General features: G+C 41.9%; 1 protein-coding gene across 1 annotated transcript in view; it reads left to right on the top strand.

Annotated features, from left to right (window-relative positions):
• Nucleotides 1-5,045, top strand: part of RELN (reelin) — a 292,013-nt gene extending 286,968 nt beyond the window's left edge. Inside the window, exons 64-65 of the mRNA XM_074169082.1 lie at nucleotides 476-481; nucleotides 4,949-5,045. Of these exons, the coding sequence (XP_074025183.1) occupies nucleotides 476-481; nucleotides 4,949-5,045 (103 nt within the window). The remainder of the gene's footprint in view (nucleotides 1-475; nucleotides 482-4,948) is intronic.
• The last annotated feature ends 7,541 nt before the right edge of the window (nucleotides 5,046-12,586 follow it).

Here is a 12,586-nt window from a genome sequence, read left to right on the forward strand (position 1 = left end):
GCAAGATTAAAATACAAATTAAATATTGTAGCTCTAACAAAGAGTGCTCATGTGGAAAAGCATTTTCATCTGCTTCATTTTTTTAGTAAAAAGCAATGATTTGAAAAACGCACTTATATTCAAGTATTAACATATTTATAATAAAGAACAGAAATAGTTCAAACATTAGGTAATTATCTGAATATTCACAACATTTATGCCAAATTTAATATGATGCAGTCTATGCTTTTATGACATTTTTATTATGTTTCTAAAAAGTGCATGCTGAATTTTATAGAAAATAAAAAATATAAACATTGATTTGAAATATCAGGAAATAATTTGTTCAATTTTTATTTTCAAAAGAGACGAAAAGTCCTATATTGCCTCTAAACCTCATCAGGGTTTTATGACTAATCACAGTGCTGCATGCATTGAAAGGCATTTTCTAACTTGTGTTGTATTTCATTGTTTGCTGTCATTGGTTTTACACTAGAATAAGGTAAGTACTTTCCCTGAATGAATATCAAATGTATGTTGCTGTTACAGCTATAGTTCTTTCCCAAAGTTTTGTCAATAATGGGTTGGTGGAAAATCATTTATACTCTCTGAGATATGCCATGTAGTTCTCGAGGGCCCTGATCCTGCAGGGAGCATCAGGGGAAGTTAACCTTAGCAGAAGGTGTTCAGCAGCTCACCCTGTACCACAGTGGGAATTTCACTGAGGCTGTGGCAAGAAGGGCTTCTCCTTCACCTGCAGTGCAATGAGACCTGCCAATGGAGGGCACCCAGCTCGTTGCATGGGCAACCTCTCAGTTCCAATGGGGAATTCCCACTTTTTTCCATAATGATAGAATCATAGAATTGTCTAGGTTGGAAGGGACCTTTAAGATCATTCAGTCCAACCATTAACATAACACTGCCAAAACCATCACTAAAGCACATCCCTAAGCACCTCGTCTACCCATCTTTTAAATGCCTCCAGGGATGGTGACTCAACCACTTCCCTGGGCAGCCTGTTCCAATGTTTGACAACCCTTTTCAGTGGGGAAATTTTTCCTGATATCCATTCTAAACCTCCCCTGGCGCAACTTGAGGCCATTTCCTCTTGTCCTATCACCTGTTATCTGGGAGAAGAGACCAATCCCCACCTTGCTACAACCTCCTTTCAAGTAGTGACTACAGAGCTGAAGGCACAATCAAGTAATGTATGTCAGTCAGTCTGCATGGTGGCACAGTCACACGTCTCAGACATACAGCAAGTGTCTGCCACGTAGTTCTTTTGTTTCTTGTAACTCTGCTGCTTTGTGCTGTCTCAGTTGATACCACAAACCAACACAGTTACTGAGCTCTGGGTTCAAATCTTGACCTCACCAGACTCAAACATTTGTCACTGATATGAGCCATCAGGACTTCAGTCAGAGCACATCACTTTCCTCATTATAGTACCCTCCTAACAAAGCATTTGTAATTCAGCCGCAAAACTTACCCCAAGCCTGGTCCTGAGAGACATGCCTTTGCTTTTTTCTAAGACATTGTTCATGTTTTGGTTTGTTAACCAAGTATTTTTGTTTCTATTTGGTTCCTATTATGCCCTGTCAATTAATAATAAAAGCATGAAAAGAATGAATGAAGTTATTATATATTGGGGGAGGGGTTACCACGTTTTTCGTTCCATTTGGCTATGTTCTGTTTTCATAAATTTTAAATTGCAGACTTGAAGTTCAAACTGTGCTTTACAAAACATGCAATAGCCAGAATGCTCTATTAAAGACTAAAGATGCAGAGCAACTCCTTCTCATTAATTGCTTTATTGTAGGTATGTACTTAACATGCCCTAGACAGAATTTTATTCTTCTATATTGGCTGTATATTATTTCATCTAACTAATAGAGCTCCAGTGACTCCACTGGAAAATTACTTACAGTTTCCTATGTAAACTGGAGCACTATTATCTTCTATTTAGTTTTTAATATTAATGCACTCAAAACTGTCGAACAGATTATACAGTACTTGCTTCTATTAATTGCTTTTTTGCTGTTTGCTCCATCAGCAATACCCAGATAACTATTTTGGATCTGTATTTTTCATCTGATGGTTCAGTGAATGCACAGAAAGGGCTGAAGACTCAGCATATGCTGACTAGTCCATTACACACTTGCAAAGTAGCCTCCAAGTTGCCACCAATATTCAAACAAAAGTTCCCTCCATACTCTCTGTTATGGAAGGAGGGCATCTATTCCTAATATAGCTTGATGCTCCCCAGCACGTTTTGGCTGCTCCAAACAAAAAAACAACAGCAGAAGTATGGTAAAGCCTTTTATCAGTCTGTAAAAATATATATTAGATTTGTTATTAATAGTACTGAAAGCATTCTTAAATCCATGAAATGCAAGAAATGTGTAAATACTCCTGCAAACTTTATTATACATTTCTTCCTGTGATCTTGTAAAGCACTATTGATCTCTCTTAAACAGTGCTTGCCTCCTAAAAATATATAAAATTAATTCAGAAAAATAAATATAGACCTATTCTCATGGATACCAGACTACACATACTATGCAATATGATATGATACTGTAATATATAGGGTATACCTATAGTAAGAGTTAAAATCATGCCATTTTCTATAGCAGGCATGAAGATTTTGTACGGCATCCAACCAGTAGTTGGACAGCCCATCTCAGACTTTGGTGGAGAACAAGTCTGAACCATGTCAGTGCAAGTAAAAAAAATAAGCATTTAGTTCTTAGGAAATTAAAGTTCTCTTTCCCCCCACACCCCCCAAGCCACACTGCTGTGGTGGTGTACAACAGGGAATATAAGTATTTGCTTTGTTTGTAACATCTTGATGATCTTATAAAATAACAAAACAGACTGAATATACATTAGAAAAAAAAAAACACAAATATTTTAAACATTATTAAGTAACCCCTTCTTTGTCCCTTTTCTCAGTTCTTTAATTTCCTTATTTTTGTTGGGTTTTTTAATTGTTTTAAACATCTTCATCATAACTTTAAGGCCAGATACAAAATGATTAGGCATTTGAAGTGAAATAGAGGCCAGGTGCACCTAGCAGTGTCCAAAACGAGTCCTGAAAAGCTATCTTTGCCTCTGGATAATCATACTTATTTTGCAAAGCATGCAATTATTTCTTTTGCCTAAGGGTCACATTCACTAAAAATAAGCTTATGCACTAGAGAGTAAACTATGAGTACAGCATGAGTATTTACATTTTACTTACAGAGAAACTCACAAGTGGAAACATGCCTTGTACCCACAAATGGGAGATTTGTTGACTGTAATGTCTACTGCAGGCCTTTACTTCACAGATCACCTTTAAAATCCAATGGACTTCTTTGTTTGGAGGCTTCTGATAACATTCAGTCCCTTGGAACACAGACATTTAAGCCAGGCATCCTTCCCCCCGCTTCAAGACGAAGCTAGAAAGCATGAGGTCCTAAGTGGGCAGGGAGGATTAGAAGGAGGAGTCAGAAATTAGTCTGAGACAGCAGATTCACTGTGACTTTGCAGTTCCTTTGCCCTGATAACCAAAAGAAAATTTGGACATGCAGTCACCAGCAGTTCCTCCTGGGTGAAGCTCTTTATGCCTGTTGGGAGTTGTCCTTGGGGTCTGCATGGTTAACTGTGCTCCGATCTCTGAAAGAAACTGCATCGCCTGACTGCATCTATGGGACTATGTTGTATCCCACTTCTGCATGCAGAGAAAGAGGCTCTCAGGTGGCTCTAAAAACTAGTCTTGCTGCAGTATGTGATACTATTTTTATTTTTAAAAGTAGTTTTCTGATCAAAAGGTCTCTCCTGTACCCTGGGACTCTACAGTGCAGTGTGCAAGAGACACTGTCTCTTTTATAGCCACATCTCAGCTACTCTATATGGCTGGCCAAGTGCTCTGCCACGCTGTAGGTCTGAGAGGAGACATCCTGTATCAGAACATAAAAATACACAAACCTTTTCATTCTCTTGTAATTCTGAATGCAGTCTGGCTGTAGGCTTATGTAGACCTGTATTTGTGTGTATGCATCAGGGGTATGGATATGTATATAAAGAGACCAAGAAAAGGCACAGCCAGATGAAGCTTTCTGGCTGTTCTGCAGAGGCTCTGTGGTGCTGCACATGCAGTTGTCCCATGAGTAGACTCACAAGGAGGCACCACAGATGTTAAAGCTCCATTTCCAAAGCTGCTGAAATTTGGAAAGTGAAGGTGGGATCTGGCCCTTAGGAGTTAGATGGGTTTCAGGTAAAATCCCAGACAGCTATCTTGTCCACTGCTGCCCTCTCATGTTCTTTCTTCCCACACTGGAAGAAGTAGAAACCTATGTTAGGTAGGATGGGTCTTGTCCTCCAGGTAGGTCTTCGGAACGGAAGGAGTGTCCCTCCTTCAATTAGGCTGCAGTCAGGCTGTCTCTTGCCTGGTCTCCTCCCAGATGTGATGATGCTTATTTCCCAGATCTTCCTTTAATTTTGGATGAGGGGTATAAGGGAGGGAAACGTTAAGTTTGCATAAAAGTGTTTTACTTCACTTGCTATATAATAAAAGTGGAAGATAATGGAGTAAAGCTTTTCTTCTGCCTTCCACATAAAGCAGTTAACGATCTAAGACAGAAGAATAACTGGAGTTAAAACCACTGTGGAGAAATGCCCTATATTGAGAGGGTATGACGTGCATGTAGCTTTAGTGAATCTGGCCCTAGGCAGCACAAGTTTTCATTAGCTCTTAGCCTTTCCCTAAGATAATGAACTGTAAATAAAAGCAAAGTGGGACAGATTCTCAATTGCCTTGTACCTTGCTGTTGTACAAGGGGTGCAACCACTTTACACAAGGTTGAAAGGTCACGCAAGGAAAAAGAAGAATCTGTCCCACTAGCTCACTGCTCCCAAAAAGTTTAAACTACATATAAAAAACTGACACTCTTCTCTTCCTCCCCCCCGCCTTTGATTTTAACAGCACTCGCAAACAAAATTACATGATGAATTTTTCACGGCAACATGGGCTCAGGCATTTCTACAACAGAAGACGAAGGTCACTTAGACGATATCCATGAAGAAACGAGAAATTTATCTTTTTTCCTCCCAACATGTGATGTGTTGCTTTCCATTCTTTAAATCTAGCACTGCGTCTGGTATCAGGACTTTTCTGCAACTGGCTTGATGAATAACTGAAAGCCTTTCTCAAGACAGAGTGTACACCACTTTTTCGCACTGTGAACTAATGAGAAGTGACTTATTTTCTCATAGGTAAATGTTTTAATGTTGATGTGTCTGTGAAAATTGTGATCTGTTGTAATATCAGTTACAGTGGCAGTATTGGAAGTAAGCAACTAATTCTGTTTAACAGGAAAAAAATTTAAGCACAAAGACTTTTCAGATTTTATGTTTAAAAAAAATCTACATACTAAGTACAGAATTTAACATTCTTTGTCACATAGGAATTTAAGTGCACTGTATTTCAGCTCTGTGTCATTTTATATGATTAAGTTATCATTGTTTGTCTTCTTTGTATTCTCTCTACAACATGACACATTGGCACTGTATTTACTTGTTTTGTTGTTGTAATATTTTTGCTGCTGATTTTTGGGCTATTTACCTTCTGACAAAATGTATTAAAAAAAAAAAAAAATCAAAGTACCTAATCAAGAAGATAATTGCAAAAGTAGTTGTAAAGGCGTTGATATCCTTCGGTCTTATTCTTTGATATGTCTGTTGGTTAGCATTGTTTTGTGGATAAAAAAGAATGCTTGACATTAAACTTTTTTCTACTAAGGAGTTGTGGATGAAGCCCCAAACAGAAGTTCCCAATTCCCTGTCTAAATGTAGTCAGTTCTCTGCAACTGATTTACTTACAATAACTGCCATTTGGTGTCTGTAGTAATGAAGTGATTTGTAAACAGTGAACGTTTCATGGTGTTCTCTTTGGTGTTTGTTTCTATTGCGGGTCATGTTTGTATCTTCTGATAAAGTTGTATCTACACCAGCAACGTTAAATGCCCCTATAGCCCTAAACTGTCTATTATCATAAATAAAATGCTTCACTTTATGGTGAACCAAGCTGAAGATCCATGCTTCAATAAAAATAATGTCAACAAACGTTCTGATGTTAAACTCTTCAAGCCCTGCAGGCTTTATATGAAATCATAAGCCAAATTCTTTTACTAAGTATCTAGATTCTAACACAAACATTGATGGTATTTTTTAACATTTAATACATCACACTTAACCGCACCTTGCAAATAATACAAACCAAGAGATCTTCCCAGTCCCACCTGTGGGCATAACATGGTCGTTGGAACAGGTCCTGGTGCAAGGAATGAAACAGGACCACAGACCAGTACACACTCTCACTTGTCTTTATCTGCAAACCCAATATGCAATGTGTGAACGAGTGTTTCCAAGCTCTGAGGACTACAGGACTACAGCACAAAAGGAGCCTAGTTCAAAACAGACAAAGTTGCTAATTCCTAGAATCATAGAATCATTAAGGTTGGAAAAGACCATTAAGATCATCAAGTCCAACTGTAAACCTAACACTGCCAACTCCACCACTAAACCATGTCCCTCAGCACTACATCTACACATCTTTAAATACCTCCAGAGATGGTTCCTCAACCACTTCCCTGGGCAGCCTGTTCCAATGCTTGACAACCCTTTTGGTGAAGACATTTTTCCTATCCATCCTAAACCTCCCCTGGTGCAATCTAAGGCCATTTCTTGTCATCCTATCACCAGTTACTTGGGAAAAGAGAACAACCCCTACCTTTCTACAGTCTCCTTTCAGGTAGTTGTAGAGACCGATAAGGTCTCCCTTCAGCCTCCTTTTCTCCAGACTAAACAACCCCAGTTCCCTCAGCCACTCATCAGAGAGAAGTCTCATATGCTCTTCCAGCAGGCACATCTGCTTCTGGCACCATACTGGTCTGAAACAGAATGGTGTTTGTTACATACCCATGCTCAGCCACCTAAAATGTGTTTAATTTTAAAGAGGTTTTTGATCAAAGGTACCGAAGCGGTGAAGGAGAAAAGGAGATCATTCAGTAACCAACTAGACAAAACTTTTGCTTTGTCAAAATTATGCAACATACCTTTGACAGACCTGGAAACTTACTGCAACAGCCCAGCCTCCTGTAGCTGCAACCTGGCTGTACTGTTCTGGATAACTGTGTGTGTGCTTTCAGCTCTTGAAACAAGACAAAGGATCTATTCAGAAAAAGAGCAGAAAGAAAAAAAAATAAGGTTATTAAAGAATATAATAGCTTAACGTTTGGGCAAGAGATTTTAAAATATTGTAATAAAAATTTCGCCCATTGAACAAACAAAAATGCAAGATAAAAACACTCCTATTTTTAAAGATAATTTTTTTCCCCCTAATATGTCAATAGATGTGTGATATTTCAATCTAAGATGTGTGTGCAGCTAGCGTGTTGCTAGGGAATTAATTTAGATACAATGAAGTGCTTAATCCAACTTCTCTTTCCAGGTAAGAGACCAGTATAATCAGAGAAGCTGCAGTTGTAAATACAATTGTATTTATTTCCTTTGAATAACGTATATAATCATGACTACTGAGGAATCCCTCAAGGCATTCCACCAGAACTCACTACAAACTCTGCAGAGGCTTTTCTCAAGAAATTCATCCCCATTGGCAGATTCACAAGTGATGTTGTACTTTGCCCTTTTCGGATTCCAGGAAGTTCTTCCCTTACATTTTTTCCATTCCTACAGCACACAAGGTAGTGTGCACATGCAGCATACTCAGTGTATGTACTATTTTATTTTTCCTCCCATATGACTGAAAACAATGAGTCATCTGACATTAAATAGTTGTTAAAATAGGAAGGGTGACACAGCACATAATCAATGGCAATGAATCAGTGACAGTCCCATAAAATGTACTAATAAACTTATCTACTGGTATAAAACTTTGGCAGGCATAACTACGCAAACTGATGCTTTTAGTATGCTTTATAGACTTCCTCATATCTCCTATCAGCTCATGTTCCAATAGAATAAAGAGAACATAACAGAAATGAAATAAAATAGAGGAAGACAATGCTCTGACCTGATGGAGTTAAACGTGACTCAACACTGGAGTAACAGGAACAAGCTAGCTGTAGAGGGGAGCTACCTTAACCCTGAGCTGGTGAGGGAGTCTCGAAACCAAGTAAGATCAGCAAAAGTCCTTACCTACCTTAAGCATGGATGGCCTCTAAGTGCTCTTCAAGGGCTGTTAGCAATCTGGAGCAGCTGAGACCACGTGACCACCTGCAGCACATCTCCTGTGAAGTAGATGGAGCACCTACCATCCACAGGTGGTGGATCTGCTCCTGGAAGAAACAACAGTGAGATAGGAGGCTGTAAAAGTCATATAGGCGACATGTGAACAAACTGCCTAGTATTCTGTGTTCCTGATGTTTCATGACTGTTGCTTTTTCTTCCCCGTGTTCTTCTTGGTTCAGCTGAAGGGACTGACCTGGCAGCAAGCCTAATAACTTAGGTCTGTGCATGGCTAATTACCACAGAGCCTGGATGGGGAAGGTTTGAGCCAGCATGCAATAAGGAAGACCCCAGTAAAAATGGTATTCCAGGCATGGGAGAGTACTGAACTGGAGGATGCTGATAAATGCTGGGTTTATATTTTGAATCCGTACTTATTTTGAAAGAAAATACATTTGTTAAGCTTCTTCAGAAAAAAAAAAAAGAGGATTTGGTTGTGCTTTTGAGCTGTGCTGCTCAGAGGAGAGCTGTGAAAGAGTTAGTGGCAAAGAAGTTATTTTAGAGGGTTTGGCCGCTTCCCTGATTGCCTCTGGGCCAAAGGCTGGACTCTTGGAGGTACTGGGCAGCCACAGGCTTCAGAGACACTTTGCATTAGGATGCTACTGCTGATACCACCAGAGTTGGCTGATAGCCCCAGATTCCTCTTTCCCTGCACACTGACTGTGCACATACATGCCAGCCTTCTGCTGATACCATATTGTTCCAGGTGTGCTAGGAACAGCACGTGCAAAGCCATTCAACTCATTCACATTCACAACTGCATATAATCCAGTGGACACCCAACTTAGCTCATTTAAAATCACACCCTTCTCAAGGAACATTTTAAAGGATTTGAGTTCAGTCACTTTGAAGGAACTTCTCATGGTAAAAGGGGAGATATCCTAATGTTTGAGACTCTGCTAGAATAAACTGTGCTATTAAGGACAGCAATAAAGCTTGACGTGACTAATGTATCTGTATAGGATGTGGGTAGTAACTAGTTAACAGGAGCAATATGAGAACCAAGCCAACTGCCATTGAAATCAGTTGGAAAATCCCTGTAAATCTAAATGCATTTCACTTCAATATGGAAATGTTCACCTCAACTTTACTAACTCAGCTGGTTTGACTCATCCTAGGACTTGCATAAAACTCCATGGTCAAATACATCCAGGGTTTTTTCTGTCTTAAAAAAGTTGTCTCAAGAACTCTGAGTGTAGTTAAGGAGCGGCCGGGAGCGACCCATTCAATAAAGGCCATCTGACTGACTTTGCTCATTTGGGATGTTCCGTATGGTGTCCACCCCAATGGACCAACCAGAAGCATTATAAGTCTCCGCACTCCCCAGCCCCTCAGCTAGTTCCTGTGCCCATACTCACTATCAGTGGTTGTTTGAGGTAGTTGAGAACTAAACAGCCTGACGACTGGAGCTCTACCCAGCTAGTAAGTGCTGGATCTGGCCTTTGACGGTGCCTCACAGCTTTCCTTATGCTGCTGGCGAACAATGGCTCCCGCTGCTCCATATCCTGTGAGCCAGACAAGCCCTCAAAGCTCACATTGGGCCTTCTGTCATCACACAGCTCCAGTGGTGTGTGTGCCTTTAACCAATTCCCCCAATTATCCTCCACAGGAGGTTTTTTTAGTCTCTCCAATTGTCCATATTGTTTATTCTGTATTAACTTCCCCTCCCTTTTTTTGTTTTGACCAAAAGCACTCTTTTCAGCTTGTTCCTACTGAGTTCAGCACTATATTAATCCCTGCCCTTCTCTCAGTGCTGAAGATCTGAAGCATCGTTTGCCATTTTAGACAATGCTGGAAAGAAGCAATAAAAAGAACTACTAACCTTCCCAGTGGGTCACGCTAAAATGCGCACAAGAAATTTAAACCAGCTTCAGTTCATGTGCTTAAATTCAACCACTGACACAATTAGTTTAACATAATCCATAGTGTGGATTGCTGTAACATTCAAAATGATTTAGACTTTGTGGATTTTTCTAGCAGGAAATCTGCTATTCCCATGTTTGTTTCAGGCTTTCTCCTCTCCCTCCTCTTTGTGCAGGGTGTATAAACACAGGCCTGTTTGTAGTATGTTTCTGTAATGTATGCTTTACTGGTAATAAAGCATTTCAGTATTTCAGTACATCAGTGGTGAAATACCACCTTCATAAGGTAATTTCACCTGCACTCTAACACAAGCTACAGAAGTTCAGAAAAAAAAAGCTTTTTCAATAAATACGAATCAAAAAAAGATGTCTTTCCCAAAGTATCTCCATTTACCCAGTTCCATGTAACAATGGCATCCAGTGCTATTCCACATGAAGTCTGATGTATGTGGCGTATCTAATATATCACTCTGAAACTGTTCATCAAAATACCTTTTTGTTACAGCCTATACTGATTATAACAAATCTCTTATTTAAAATCCAACTTTTGAAATGTTTTGACCTTGAAATTTCTGTTTGTCAACACTGAAATTTAAAGTACTGTATTTCAGCTTGAGTTAATTTAAGTTCTATTTAAGTTACTCTCAAACTCTAACAAGGGCGAACATTTCAAGTAATCATTTTAAGGTTTTGTAAATAATACATTCCCATAGACACCAGTTTTACAATTTTTTTCATGGTTTCAGTGCGTAAGAATTTAAAAATGGCTTCTTCCTACCAGTTCTATATACAAAACCAAACCCTTAAGAACCTGAGAGGTGGGAAAACATTTTCTCCTGGGCAAGACAGAGAGCTATGGTTATGATGGAAAACATTCATAAATCAAGGAATGAAAGATGAGATCTGTGAAAGTATTTCATGAATTCCTAAGTATTCACAAGGAAATTGATACCTATGTATCCTTTGCATCCCTAAATAAATAAAAAACTACATCCAGTCACTTGTGAGACTGACCACCCTGAGACCCAAGCTGACAAGTGTGTTTCTCAGGCAGCAGAGGTGGCAAAAATATGCTGCTCGTTAAAAAAAGCGAAGAAAAAAAACTGTAAGGAAGTCTCCTGAAGTGTTCCATCAACATGAAGTCCCTCAGAAATTTGTATTTCTACATTCATTTACACAAGTGGCACATGTCCATACCTGACGCCTGCTGTATATGCCACATTTCTTAAAAGGATGGAGCATTGATGTCTGCTTTTTCAAATCAACTTTAGACAATAAATCCTGAGGCTCCTTCACCAGAATTTCGGGGCAACTCGACCGGGGTTTATTTAAAGAAGGCCAGGGCCTACCACAGCACCGCCCGCATGGACACAACAAAGCCAACCACCAGGACACTGCGAGCCCGTGCCCACCCCACGTCCCCGAGGCGTATTTCTATATTTAAAATAGAAATCAATTACATTTATATTATAATTATATATTTCGCGTGTGTGTCTATCTACCAGAGCGGCAGGGCTGGGGGTCGGCTACACCCAGGACCGGGACCGGGCCCGGCCAGGTCGGAGGTAACGGCCGTAACGGTCACAACGGCGCCGCCGGGCGGTGGCGCGCACCAGCCCTGCGCACACGTGCACCGCACCGGCAGCCCCGCGGCATTCTGGGACTTGTAGGCCGCGGCGGGTGCGCGCCCGGCGAGGGCTGCGGCGGGGACTACTTGTCCCAGCCGCGCCCGCGCTCGCCGGCGGCCGGCAGGGGAGGAGGCGGGGGCTGGCGGGCTGCCGCCAGCGCTCGCCCGGCCCGCACCCCTTTCGCTCACCTTGGGCGTGGAGGGGAGGCGGTGCGTGGCCGGAGTCGTGGGTGACTCGCCCGCCGGGCTGGAAGGAGGCAGCGTCTGGGGGTGAGCGGAGGGCGGCCAGGCTCGCCTAGGTAAGCGCGGCGTGCGGGGCCGGTGGCGAAGGGGCTCCTCTCCTGAAGGGGGTCTTCTCGTGAGGGCGGCCCTCTCTTGAAGGGATCTCTCCTGAGCGGGGTCCTCTCTTGAAGGGATCCCTCCTGAGGGGCGTCCTCTCTTGAAGGGATCCCTCCTGAGGGGCGTCCTCTGCTGAGGGGCAATCTCCTGAAGCAGTCCCTCCTGAGGGGGATCTCTCCGGAGGGAGCGAGCTTTGCCACGATGAACGCCGGGTCAGAGCCGGGCTTTCCCGGTGCCTGCGGATCCCGCTCGGTCATCCCGGGCCGGGAGCTGGCCTGGGGAGGGTGTCTTGCACGGTGCTGCCACCTCTCCCTGTCCCTTCCTTGCTCCCTTCGCCCCCCCCTCCCCGCCGGCCCCTGCCTCTTCACCCCGCGCCCTCCCTGCCGGCCCCCAGCGAAGCTGCCGGAGCTTCGTGGGCGACAGGAGCGGTTTAAAAGGCACTTGTGAAGGCGGTGCTGGCCTCGGCGCCTTGCCGAGACTGCCGGGC

Source organism: Numenius arquata, chromosome 2 (assembly GCF_964106895.1).
Source record: "Numenius arquata chromosome 2, bNumArq3.hap1.1, whole genome shotgun sequence".
NCBI classification, from domain to species: domain Eukaryota; kingdom Metazoa; phylum Chordata; class Aves; order Charadriiformes; family Scolopacidae; genus Numenius; species Numenius arquata.